The following is a 13,143-nucleotide window of genomic DNA, read 5'->3' on the forward strand; positions in this document are numbered from 1 at the left end:
TAGTTTGCACATAAGCAGGTACTTAAGTTTTTAAAATTAAAATTTACTTTTTTAACGAAGAAAAATTGATTTTTCTTTCCCTTCCACATCCCGTAAAAAAAAACCAACCAAATACCACATTGTCATGTATGTACATGTGTGTATGTGTTTATATGTGAATGCATTTTATTTTGCACCTCTCTGACAGATAGCGAGGAGCATGCTTCATAATTAGTATTGTGCAATCATGGTAGCTCATTGTGTTGATCAGAGTTCTTAAGGCTTTCAAGGTTGATTGTTTTTATGATATTGCTGTTATTGTATAAATTGTTCTCTTTGCTTCACTCTGCATCATTTCATGTAAGTTTTCCCAAATTTCCCTGAAACCATTCTTTTCATAATTTCTTATGACTCAGTAGTATTTCATTATATTCATATACCATAATTTGTTTTGCCATTCCCCAATTGATGACCATTGCTTTAAGTTCCAGTTCTTTGCTATTACAAAAATAAGTGCTATAAACATTTTTATATATAGAAGTCCTTCTCTTCTTTCTTTGATTTCTTTGGCATATGGCTCTAATAGTGGTATTGCTGGATCAAAGGTTATATGCAGTTTACTAGTAACATTTTGGACACAACTCCAAATAACTTTCCAGAATAGCTGGACCAATTTACAGCTTTACCAAAAAGGCATTAATGTTTCTGTGTTGCTGTTTTCCAGCAGCCACTTCAGCATTTGTCATTTTTATTTTTTTGGTCAACTTTATCAATATGGTGCCATGAGGTGGAACCTTAGGGATGCTTTAAAGCTGAATTCCTTTGAGTGTCCATCTGCCTTCTCTTTGGGAAGATCCTCATACTTGTTTCTTAGCTATAAGTAGTTAATTATTTATTCTTCCTTCTTTTCTCTTTCCTGTGATATTCTTTGACTTCTCATCTCCTGTCACAAGCTATTTTTTGCTTCTTCAAATCTTATTCTTTGGTTGACATTGAAGCCCTTCCAACAGTTTTAAATGAACATTACATTCTCCCTGATAACCAGGAGTGTTGAGAGAGTCATTCCTTGAGCCATTTTGCTTTCTTTTCCAGTAGAAAAACTATATACAGTTTGAACATAGGTAGCAGTCTTTTGGCTCTGACAGAAATACAGACATTACATTTCGCAAGTCATGATAAAATCTTTCTTGTTCTTTGTACTTGTTAGAGTGAGATCCTCTTTCAGTGTCCTTGTTATTTCCTTCCTTGGAGAATTACTAATTAATTTATGTAGAACTTTGTACCTACCTCATGAAGCTTGTCATTCTTTAGTGTCTCATTGTAACAATTTTATATGTTTGTATTACCTCCCCAAGATTTTCATGCTTCTTGAGGATATTTACTATGTGTTGCCTTCAGCTTTGTATACTCCACAGGTCTTAGCATTTGATGCTGTATTATTGGTATCACGATTTCTGTGTATAAAAGTGTTAAACATAACTTGGTTGAATAAATATGAATCAAATCTTCACTTTAAATTATAATTAATGGATTCTTGAGGCAGATTGGTGTAGTGGATAAAGAGCTGGAGCTCTTTGGAGCGAGAAAAACTTAGTTCAAGTCCCATCTTTGACAAATACTGTCTGTATATGACCCTGAGCAAGTGACTTGATCCTCCTAGTGCCCCCTGGCAACTCTCAATGACTCTTAAATTACAGAGAAAGTGTTAGTCAATATTGGTAGAAAGAGTTTTCTTACTGGAAATTTCTTACACCAATTAAATGAAGTTTGACAAAGAAAAAGAGATCATAAACTCAGAATTTCCCCTTTAAGATTTTATGAAGTTATGAGTTTACAATGTTATTCTCTTTCTTTAGGTGGCATGACATTGCTAATATGTCACACAATAAGTCCTTTTTTGCATTAGAACTGGCAAATAAAGAGGAGACCATCCAATTTCAAACTGTGAGTATTAGTGATCTTCACAAAACAGTTTTTAACCATGCCTTTGGAGTTTTGGTGGCTTTAAAATTGTACCTTGATAAATATATTTTGATTTTTGACATAAAACTCCAAGGGGGAGAGTATAAAAGAGTAGTTGATTGGTTTATCAGTAATATCTTCCAAATAATTGTTAGGCTCTTTCTTGAATAAAGTCAAGTCAACAATTATTTATTAAATACTCAATAAGTGCCAGACACTGTACTAGGTGTACAAGTGTACACAATTCAAGTAATAAGTAATACAGATAATAAGAAAGACAATCTCTGCCCTCAAGGAGTTTACCTTCTAATGGGAAGTAAAGAAACTGGAGAAAGACATCCTGTGAGTCAGAAGTGGAATGAAGGAATGAACATGGTTGCCTTGGCCACTTTCCTTAAAATGAATTTACATGGGGCCTCTTATTCAAGCATTATGTTGAAAAACTTTCTTTTTGGGGTGATTATCAGGCAAGGGTCTTCACCAGAGGCTGTCACTTTACCACTTTTCCATTTCAGAAACATTTTGGGTTGCTAAGTAGATACCTACTAGAATAAGAAATCTCTTAGGCTTTCAGTAGTGCATAATTTTGCCAGTTTGCATCCTTACAGGATGCCTTTTATATGATTAAGTTTTCAACTGAACAACCTGAGGAATCATAGCAATATATTAAAAATGGCTCATTAATAGAATATTGGGTAACCATATTATATGTAGTGGTCTTGAATGTTTTATATATGAAAACTTAACATATTCATCTTACTTTATGAACATTTTATTTGCTAGGAAGACATGGAAACTGCAAAATATGTATGGAGGCTGTGTGTTGCTAGACACAAGTTTTACAGACTAAACAAATGCAACCTGTAAGTATTATTTGCTTATAGAACTCTGAGAAATAATGATTTTAGACACTCCCACTTTATATTTTGTTTTATAAACTACAAATCTAATTGGTACTCAAAGAGGAGAAGATCATGTTTTTATACCCCTTCTACAATATTTTTCCTCTATTTGGTTTACACATTAAGATGTCATACTAATTTATTTCACTGTTTCCTTTGGACCAGCTCTTCATGGCTGAAGAGCTATATAGTTTGCATAGCATCACTTGATCAAAGATTTAGAGCCAGAAAGACACCTTAGTGATCATTTAGTCCGATAACTTCATTTTATAGATAAGGAAATTGAGGCCCAGAAAAGTTAAGTGTCTTGTCCAGGGTCACAGAGGTAGATGGTCACAGACCCAGGGTTTAAACTCTCAGGTCTTCTGTCTCTAAATCCAGTTCTCTTTCCAGGGTAGCATGCTGTCTCTCTTCAGGATTTTTTTCAATTCATTCCTGGCTAATAACTTGAAACACATTTTTAAAGGATGTGCCCTTATTAGTATTTATGATGTATAAATGCAGTATTCTCTTTTTCCTACTCAAAGCTAAAGAATATAAAATACCTGCCGCTTCCCCTGGAGTTGGTTTTTTGTAAGCCCAGATTTACAGAATCCTAGCTCATTTGTGAGTAGGGCTATTTGATACACTCTTGTTTTTTTTTATTTTTTTATTTAAAAAAAAATTTTTTTTTTATTTGATACATTCTTAAGACTCAAGTACTGGGAGAGAAAGGCAGGATGTGTGCAAGTTTTTTCTGATCATGTTCTTCTTCTGTAGTTGTTATAAATGAGAATAAATTATAAGTAGCTTATGTAGAAGCAAACTATATTATACATAGTGCCTAAGTCCAGCTCTTACTACAGTGCCTGGCACATGATAGGCACTTAATAAGTACTTGCTGACCAATTGAATAACTTGACAAAAGTACTTATTTGATTTTTCTATAATTGTGTAGCTTGATGTGAAATATTTAGTGGTTTTTTTTAAAAAATTCTCCTGTTCTTGTGTTTTGTTCTGCTAGCTAAAAACAAAATCTTTTAGGTGAAAAAGTCCTTTATGCTTGATGAAAGGTCATAAAGTTCAGACGTTTCATTTAAAAAAACCCCCAGCATGAAATGGCATTATTATTGTTCCCATTTTACAGTTGAGGAAACTGAAATAAACAGAGGAAAAATGACTTGCCTAGGATCACACAGCTAGTGAGTGTCTGAGTTTGAACTGAGGTCTTTCTGACTTCAGGCCCATTGCTATATCCACTGAGACACCTATTTGCTTCCAGCACTCTTACTAGCACCAAGTTAAAGTTATAGGCTTCATCTTCCTCCTTTTCCACCGTGAGGGTATAATAATTTATGTCAGTAAAGCTGAGAAAATCACAAAGAGTGGAAAGTTATGAAAAATCATACAAAGAGACTGTAGATTTAAAGATAGAAAAGCTTCAAGAAAGCCTACTAAGAAAGTATAAATTTAAAAGAAACAAGTCTCAAGAAGGAAAAGTTAAAACTTTTTATTTTAAAAACGTTTAAAATATGCGTGTCTGGGGAAATGATAAAGAAAGATGATGAACATTAATATGGTACTTATTTCAAGCTAATGTCATGTTAGCATAGTTTTTATGTACATACACAATTGTCTTCAAAATCATAAAGCTTTATTCTATGCAACAAAAATTTTTCAGACATCCTTCATGTGCTGGTCCTTGAAGATATAAAGACAAAACTGACCCTCAGGGAGATTATATTCTACTGGGGAATTTTTATAATGTAAGATGTTACTCACAGGACAGAAGTGGTTGAGAATTATTCATTTTGAGCAATGTTAAGAAAAGAAATGACTTGAAAATATGAATCAATATTAGTTTGTGAGTTAAATTTTATTTATTTATTTTAAAAAAGTACTGTGGCGCATAGCCACCTAGTAGTGATTTTAATATTCAGAGGAAAAAACAAATAAATAATTGTTTACTTTGTGGTAAAATGACTCAGTGTGTGAAATATAATTTTTGCAGTATCTCTTTTATGCCAAACAAATAAATGCACATTTATGCACTATTACAAGCATAGAAAAGAAAATATTCTATTTTAAGTAGAATAATTACATTTAGTGGGCAGGTTTCCAAATTGTAAATCACACTATTTCTATAAAGTAGTCTCACATAATTACTTATGGTTTATTTTCTTGGACTTGATTTTCTAGTGATCTGGCTCAGTAAAATTCTTACCCATGTGAAATAAATGAATTTTTTATTTTGGATATTTTTTTCAGGGCAGGGTAGGGGGAATATTACAAAACCCGAAAAAGAATTGAATTTATATATACTATTTCTTTTGAAGAGCTCAACTAGTTGTTATATTGAACTCGTTTAATATTGTGTCATAACAATACTGAGACTCCTCCCTACAGACCTGGGAGAATCAAGGTCAAGTTTTGCTTCTGACACATGCTGTGTGACCTCTGGCAAGTCACTTAACCTCTTAGTGCTCTAGGCAGCTCTTCAAGACTGTAAATTGCAGGGAAGGTACTGACCTACTTTGGTAGAGAGAGTTTCCCTATGTGGGTGTAGCCTGTATCAATGAAAAGATAGCTTACCCTTACAGATGGGTAAACATAATTATATAGGAATGAATTTGTGAAGGTTAAAGAACTGTATTAGATTTCCTAAGTCCAAATTTGGATCTCATTTTAGTTAATTGTGTTATTGGGCAATCTTTTAGCCTGATAAATCAATTTTCTGTACACAAAGGAGCTACATCAAAAATTTTTTCTTACCATATAGAATCAGGGCTCCTTTCTAATTGTTCAACAAATGACCAAATGGCTTCTAGGATTTTAATAGTGAAATGGCATTATGACTTTGTACTTTTTGTTTATGGAAATTTAACAAGAAAGAGACATTTTAGCAACCAACTACATTATTCTTTAACTTTATCAGAATTAGATTAATGATTTAAATTTTTTGGACCTCATTTTAAAAAAATATGTAAAATGGGATTGATAAATGTTCTCCCTTGGGTTGTTATAAAAATCAAATGAGGTAATGGATATTAAGGAAGTACTCTGGAATATGATAAAGAAATGGGAGAGATGTTATCTGTGATGTAATTTTCTGGACTATTTTTATCTGTTTTAAATTTTCTCTGGTACTTTTGCCTTTTTTTCTTCATTTAGAAACACTGAATTCCCCATACCCCATTAGGCTTTCTTTCCCCCTCACTTTTATGACTTTTAGTACACTCAAAACAAAGGTCAAATGAAATTAAAATTTTTCTTAACTCATTCTCTGAATATCTTGAAAGGGCATCTGTTTTTAATGCAGTAGATCTCAGAGATACAGCAAGGTGAGATAGAGAGCTGGCTTCAGGGTTAGGATTACCTACCTTTGATCTAGCCTCTGACACTTCCTAGCTGGGTGACCCTGGGAAAGTTATTTAACCTCTTTGTGCTCCAATCTCTAAGACCTTAAATTGGGAAGGAAGGTACTACTCTGCATTTGTAAAGAATGTTTCATTACTTCCTCACTGGGAATATCAGTGAAATCACACGTTCTAAAAAACAAACAAACAAAAAACACCCTAAAACAAAACAAAACAAAACATAAAATTCAGTGAGAAATGCTTTCCATCTTTTTCTTCTGCTCTGACATCCAGAGTCTTTAATCATTTCCTGTTTGTTCTGTTCTGATGCATTCAATATCACTAGTTCCCTTCAAGAAATCTGCTTTTCAAATCAGTGATTTTCCATAATCTCAGTAAATTCCTTATAAAATTCTCAAAAGTTGACTCCCTGTTAAACTAATTGTTTGCCTATATACCAAATTTAGACTGTCAGATCTCAAAGTAAATTCTAAGTACAATGATGTGAAGGAAAAAGTGCTTAGATTATTAGAAATGATTAGAGAAGTTTCTTCAAGTCAAATTTTTTTTTTTGGCCGGGAAAAATGTCTTTTAAAAAATTACATAGAAATGGTATTTAGGGGTGGGTGTGTAGTAAGCCTCCATACAGGGTGCTGTGGAATTGGGGTGCCAAAATAGACTTTGTGTGGGTGCTGATACTTGAGTTCTGTGTCTATGAATTTTGTATTTAGCATACCCAGAGTTTCACTTTCGTCCCAGGTTGGGCTACAGCAGCAACACTGATGTACTGTGGGAGTTTGTTGGCAGAGGTTTTTTCGACACTCTACCTTTCCCCCTCAGCCACAAGTCTCTGGCAACCTCAGTGTCTGCATCGGAAGTAAACCTCTCATTGAACCAGTGAGGGGCATAGAGCACAATTTTGGCAAAGACTGGCCTCAGTTCCAGAGGGAGAATATTTTCAAACAACAGAAGGCAGTGCCCTTAGTTTGGTTCAGAGCATTTGGATTCAAACCCTGTCTCTGTCATATACTATCCATGACACCTAGGGCAAATACTTAAGCTCTTTGGGCCATAGTGTTCTCATCTGTAAAATGAGAAGGTTAGACTACATATCTCATGATTCCTTGCTTTCCCTAATTCTATCTTCCTGGGCCTCAGTTTCCTTATCTGTAGAATGAGGGACTAGATGACTTAAGAGTTCTTTTGGCTCTAGCTGTGATTCTGTGATCATAGCTCTAAATACTGGTGTCCAGTTAAGAAATGAAAAATAAAAAAAATCAAGTCTCTGTATATTGTCCCAGGCCATCTTTCATGGGCTAAAATAGTGAATGTAAGTCAAAATCCTAGCTTATTCCTCAAAAACTAGGTAAATAATTGGACAATCTACTCAATCTTCAAAAAGAACCAATTCCATTTATACATGGTAACCTTGATATGTCCTCATAATATTAATGATGATGATGATAATTTCTTTCTTGGGTGTGGTAATCTAAGTTTACAAAGCATTTTAATATTTGTTAAAATATTTGAACCTAAAGATATTAAAAGTCCTGTAAGACCAACTTTAATGTATGTTATTTAATGAACCTTTATTAACTACCTACTGAAAGCAAGGAACCATGTTAGGTGCTAAGGATATTAGAAGTGTATTATTTATTGAGGTAAAATGCAAGCATAGAAATAATTGATACAAGGAACAGTGAAAGAAGTACAAAAATAATTCCAGGCAAAGAACTATGAGAAACTTAGAAAGGTTACTTTCACGTAACAGTGAAGTTGGGGGGGGTGGTCATGGTGACAAAGAAGGCCTCATGTAGAAGGTGGCATCTGAGTGAGGTCTTGAAGAGAAGGAGCAGTTCAATGCATGATGGTGGGGAGAATCCATCCAGGTATAGGGAATAGTACTGTGAGCAAAGGCTACAGGTATAGAAAGAGACAAGATAATGGGAATGGAGAATAGCCCAGTTTGGCTGAAATATGTAACATACCAAGAGAAAATAGTATAAGAGAAGCTAGAACGGTAGGTTGGAGGTCAGTTGTGGAATGTTTTGAATGTCAGTGTCCAGCAATCCAAGAAATAAATTCTTATTGGATTGGATTGCCTAGTCTTCTAAAATAAACTTGAAGGGAGATTATTAAAGAATGCTGTCAGACTTTGGGATATTCAGCCCCACTACCCCGAACCAATAACCCTGATTGCAGTCATTTACTGTATTTAAGTTCTTAATAAACCTTGATTTTCTATTATTTCAAATGTGCTGTTCAAAATAGGCTATTAGGATTTGACTATAAGAGTTGACTATAGGACTTGACCTTGTCTGTTTTTGATTTCTGAGGACAGCACGAAATTATGGAAAAGAGTTATATTTAAGGATCATACTGTATGATTAATTTAGTTACTTATTCTCTTTGTAATTTAGCTACTCTAATAATATTCTCTAGAAAACACACAGAGCATCTCAGAATACTTTTATAAACAGTAATAATGCCTTTCATGAGCCTTATGAGACAGGAACATATGGGAGCAAACAAAGATGGAAGTTTAAAAAAATGATTTGATAGGGCTAAACAAAGTGTCATTAAAGTCAAGAATAATGAATTTTTGTTCTTGGCACCTTTCTTCAAAAAAATATACCACACTAACAGCACATATATAACCTATATCAAATCATTTGCCTTCTCAATGAGGGGGGAAGGGGAGAGAATGAGAGAATTTGGAACTTAAAATTTTAAAAAACAAATGTTTAAAAATTGTTTTTATAAGTAATTGAGGAAAATAAAATATTAAATTTTTAAAAAGATCAGGGAGTAGACTATTTGGTTAGCAGATGTGTGAAGCTTTCTAGTACAAATGAAAATAGCTTACTTGGGTCCCCATATGGCCAATTTATATATTTGTTAGTATCTATGTTTTAAGACTCCTCATTGCTAGAGTAATGCCTGCCAAATAAAAATATTCCAAAAAAAAATAACAACAAAGAAAGAAAATAACAAAATAATAAAAAATTTACCATACTGAGTTAAAAAAAAAAACAAAACATATAGAGCTGTACATTTTTTTTATCCTTTTAAAAATAGCTATAGAATGGCAGTGTTGCATAATGACTAGAGTGAAGATCAGGAAGCTAGAAAGACATTCAAGGCCTGCCTCTGTGTGACTTTGGGCTAGTCACTTAAAATCTCAGTACTATAGGCAACACTTTGAGACCATAAGTTTCTGAGAAGGTGTCAATCCACATCAATAAGAGGGAATTTTTTCAGCTGAGAATTCCCTATGTTGTGGAAATCACAGGTCTAAACATTTTTTTTAATCTTAATAATATTTAATCTTATTTTCATAGAAATCAACTGTTGTAGTCAAATTTACCAGTAAAATTATACGTTCTGATCCTTTGATATTTGAGATTGTGAGAATAAAGAAGCAAAAGCTGATTTGTAAAGTGATATTAAACACACTAAAAGAACAGTTTTCTCTTCTGGAAGGTCAAGTCAACATGTCAAGAAGTATTTATTAAGCACCTACTATGTGTCAGGTACTGTGCTAAGTGCTAGGGAAAAAAAAAAGGCAAAAAATAGCCCCTGCTGTCAAGAACCTTACAGTCTTATTGGGGAAGACAATATATAAATAACTGTGGACAAGTAACATATACAAATTGGAGATAATCTTGGAAGGAGGCTGGGAAAAGCTTTTCATAGAAGGAGGGACTTTACCTGAGACTTGAAGGAAGTCAGGAGGCAAAGATGAGGAGAGAGAGAGTTCCAGGTATAGGGGAATAACCAAGGAAAATTCCTGGAGTCTGGAGATGGAGTTTCTTGTTCAAGAAAGCCAGTGTCATTGGACTACAGAGGATGTGAAGTAAGGTAAAAGAAGTTTGAAAAGGTAGAAAGGGACTGAGTTCTGAAGGACTTTAAATGCAAAAGAACACTTAAATTTGATCCTGGAGGCACTAGGGAGCCCCTGGAGTTGATTGAATAAGGGTGGAGTGGGGAGATACTTGAGGCAAGGAGACCAACTAGCAGGCTCTTGTAATAGAGGTGACTAGTTCTGTCCTCGTTTTCCTGTTGTGTTTTAAGTTGGGGATTACCCCACTAACATTTAAAAGGTTGGTTATTTTCTTCTAGCTTTTTTGCCTGCAATGAATTACCCACCAAGTGAATGACATTCAATAGCTAGACTTTCTATGAGCATGTTTGATTTTGAGAACAAAAATTAGCATGTTTTCCCTTAATTTGTGATTTTTTTCCTTGTGTTTTATCTCTCAGTGTCATGCAAAGAAGGTTCTTTGTCAACTAGCACTCTAAAGTGCTAGTTAAATCTGAGTTGTCATTAAAATTATGCTTTTTAAGAAAAATACTATTTTAAAAATAGCTAAGCATGACCTTTACTAGTATATTGTTCACTTTAAATATATAAAATCATATAGAGTTAATATTGTATTTAAAGCAACACAAATGCCTACATACAATTAAGTAGGTACATTTGTTACTAATCCTTAGTTACTCTTAGTTTTAACCTAGTTCTCTATCTCCATTCATGTTTCATGCTTCTCACCTGAATCTCTTAACTTCAAACCTTCCTGGGGCATGTTTATTGTATCACAATCTCTAGTCATATTGTCATTGAAAGCCTTTTTAGTCAGTCACCTTCCTTCATTTATTAGTTATTTTTGTTCAGTCTGGACCTGTCAAAAGAGAGACTTGAATGCTTCAGTCAATCAGCAAGTATTTATTAGATGTTCAGTAGATTCAAAGAATGAAACAATCCCTGTTCACAAGGAACTTACATTCTAATACTTCCAAATTAATCCTAGAGAAAATTATAGACATCTATAATCCACTTATAAGTTTCCATATTCTTTATTTGCCCCTCATAAAAACCAAAAAGAGAAAGGAAAAAAAGCCTGAATTATTTCTGCATGTTTGCAAATTTGTGGTAAAAATCCCATGATTGTTTCTCGTCCTGTATCTGAAGAGAGCACCTTATCTTACTTGTTTTAAGCTTCTTTCTCTCTTCTCTGCTCAAAAAGTTCAGCTGTCTGTTTGGTCACATTGAATTCACATTGAATTGTTTCCAGAGATATCATCATACTCAGGACAAAATACCTCTGCTACCTGACACAGATTGACTCCTGTAAAGAGCTTAGAGTTAGAACATCCAAATTATTGGGAGGCAATTTTTAAAAACATATTAAAAAAAAACATAACAAAGTTTTTGAATTGAGTTGAAACAACCTCTGATATGATTTTTTTTCATCTTGTCTTCTTATACCTTCTATATAGTGACTCCCCAGATTCTCCAGCTATGAAAGCCTCTCAGAAATTTTTCTTCCTTCTTTTCTTTTCTCTCTTTCCCATCCTTTCTCATCTTTCTGTTCCACTGGGGGAGCTAAACCAAACAAATAGCAACAACAATAAAAGAGAGGCATACCCCCCGCCCCCCAGCTATGTGTGGACTTCATAAGTGCACTGTGTATTGAATTTCATCTTTGCTGATGCGGGTAATGTAAAAGCGTCTTCACTTGCCCTGGGAGATCTATTCACTTTGACTTAAGTTATGAAATATAATACACTTATTCTTTTCTTAGTGGTTAATGAGCATGAGACTTTTTATGTTCAAAGACCACTTCTTATTCTTCAACAAATTAAAACCTGACTCGGAAAGTATGGTGGAAGTGACACATTTTCCCACCACTCCATTTTCTGTGTTTGACATTCCTTATGGGAATGGTCAGAATGCCAGTAACTTAAAAGAAACTAATGTCCCTTGCAGATGCTTTGGCTTCAAGAGCAGGAGTGGTACAAGTATGAAACTTGCTGGACAGCTCCTTGAGGGCAGGGACTGTCTTTTGTCTCTTTTTGTATCCCCGATGATTAGCACAGTACCTGGCAAATAGTAGGTGCTTGGTAAGTGTTGAACAATTAAATAGAAAAGCAGAGGAAATATATTCTTTTCCCACTCTGTCCCTACCAGCAGCGGAAGATTATGAGCTTTTTGAAATGTCTATTTATTTTAGCTTATTCTTGTAGAATTTTGTATGAGACTGTTCTTAAAAATGTGTTGGTTTTTTAAATTCTAGGCAAACTCAGACTCTTACAGTGAATCCTGTTAGGAGGAGGTCTTCATCAAGGATGTCTCTGGTAAGGAGATGAAGTTATCTTAAGTTTGATTTTTTAAAATCTTTTTACTGTAGTCAGATTTAAAAAGCCTGCTTCCTCAGTGAAGTGAATATGTATTTCATTTATTACTATTTGTCAAATATTATTCTTTTGACTGATTAGTTATTGTTAATGAATAGATTTTGAAACACTAGAGGTTTTGGCTAAGAAGGAACTAGAGCTTTCTAGAAAATATGTGATTGAGGATCATTTAACACCTAATTTGGTGTATGAGCAACCATGAATGGGGAAAAAAAAAATTCGTGGGCCAATCATATAATCCTAAACTTAATCAAATATAGGTTATTTTATGATGCTATACAGCATGCTCATTTTCAACTAGCAGTTAGCTTGGGAAATATAATTGACAATAAAAGATTCAGTGTTGTTTTATGAAAAGGGCTGCCTTTTGTTTTTCAAGTGCTTAAAAAATAAACAGCTCCTTTAATATTTATAAGTGGAAAAGTATAGGGAAAGATATAGTTCCTGAGTAGAAACTTGAGTCAGTTACAACAACACTTTAGTAAGACATGGAGGATTTAATATTTTGTTTTGTTTTATAAAATTTCATTTCTTAGCCTAAACCTCAGCCGTATGTGATGCCTCCACCACCTCAGTTACATTACAATGGACATTATACAGAACCATATACTTCTTCCCAAGGTAAGTCTGCATGATTTCCAAGAGGCTTCATTTAATAAATGTCACTAAGAATAAGAAGACTTAAATAATTACCAGTCAGGGCTGTTATTGGCCACTGTGGTTATAGGCATCTCTAAATCAGAGGACTAAAAGAATTGTACTCGAGT

At 34.0% G+C, this 13,143-nt stretch overlaps 1 protein-coding gene across 2 annotated transcripts in view; it reads left to right on the forward strand.

The window, feature by feature from the left end:
• PTPN21 (protein tyrosine phosphatase, non-receptor type 21) overlaps positions 1–13,143 on the forward strand; it is a 112,491-nt gene that overhangs the window by 65,012 nt on the left and 34,336 nt on the right. For both annotated transcript variants that reach the window (XM_027844902.1, XM_027844901.1), the window contains exons 9-12: positions 1,836–1,923; positions 2,725–2,804; positions 12,256–12,316; positions 12,913–12,997. In XM_027844902.1, coding sequence (XP_027700703.1) covers positions 1,836–1,923; positions 2,725–2,804; positions 12,256–12,316; positions 12,913–12,997 — 314 coding nt within the window. The remainder of the gene's footprint in view (positions 1–1,835; positions 1,924–2,724; positions 2,805–12,255; positions 12,317–12,912; positions 12,998–13,143) is intronic.

This window comes from Vombatus ursinus, unplaced genomic scaffold, assembly GCF_900497805.2.
Source record: "Vombatus ursinus unplaced genomic scaffold, bare-nosed wombat genome assembly UNPS02014945.1, whole genome shotgun sequence".
Lineage (NCBI taxonomy): Eukaryota > Metazoa > Chordata > Mammalia > Diprotodontia > Vombatidae > Vombatus > Vombatus ursinus.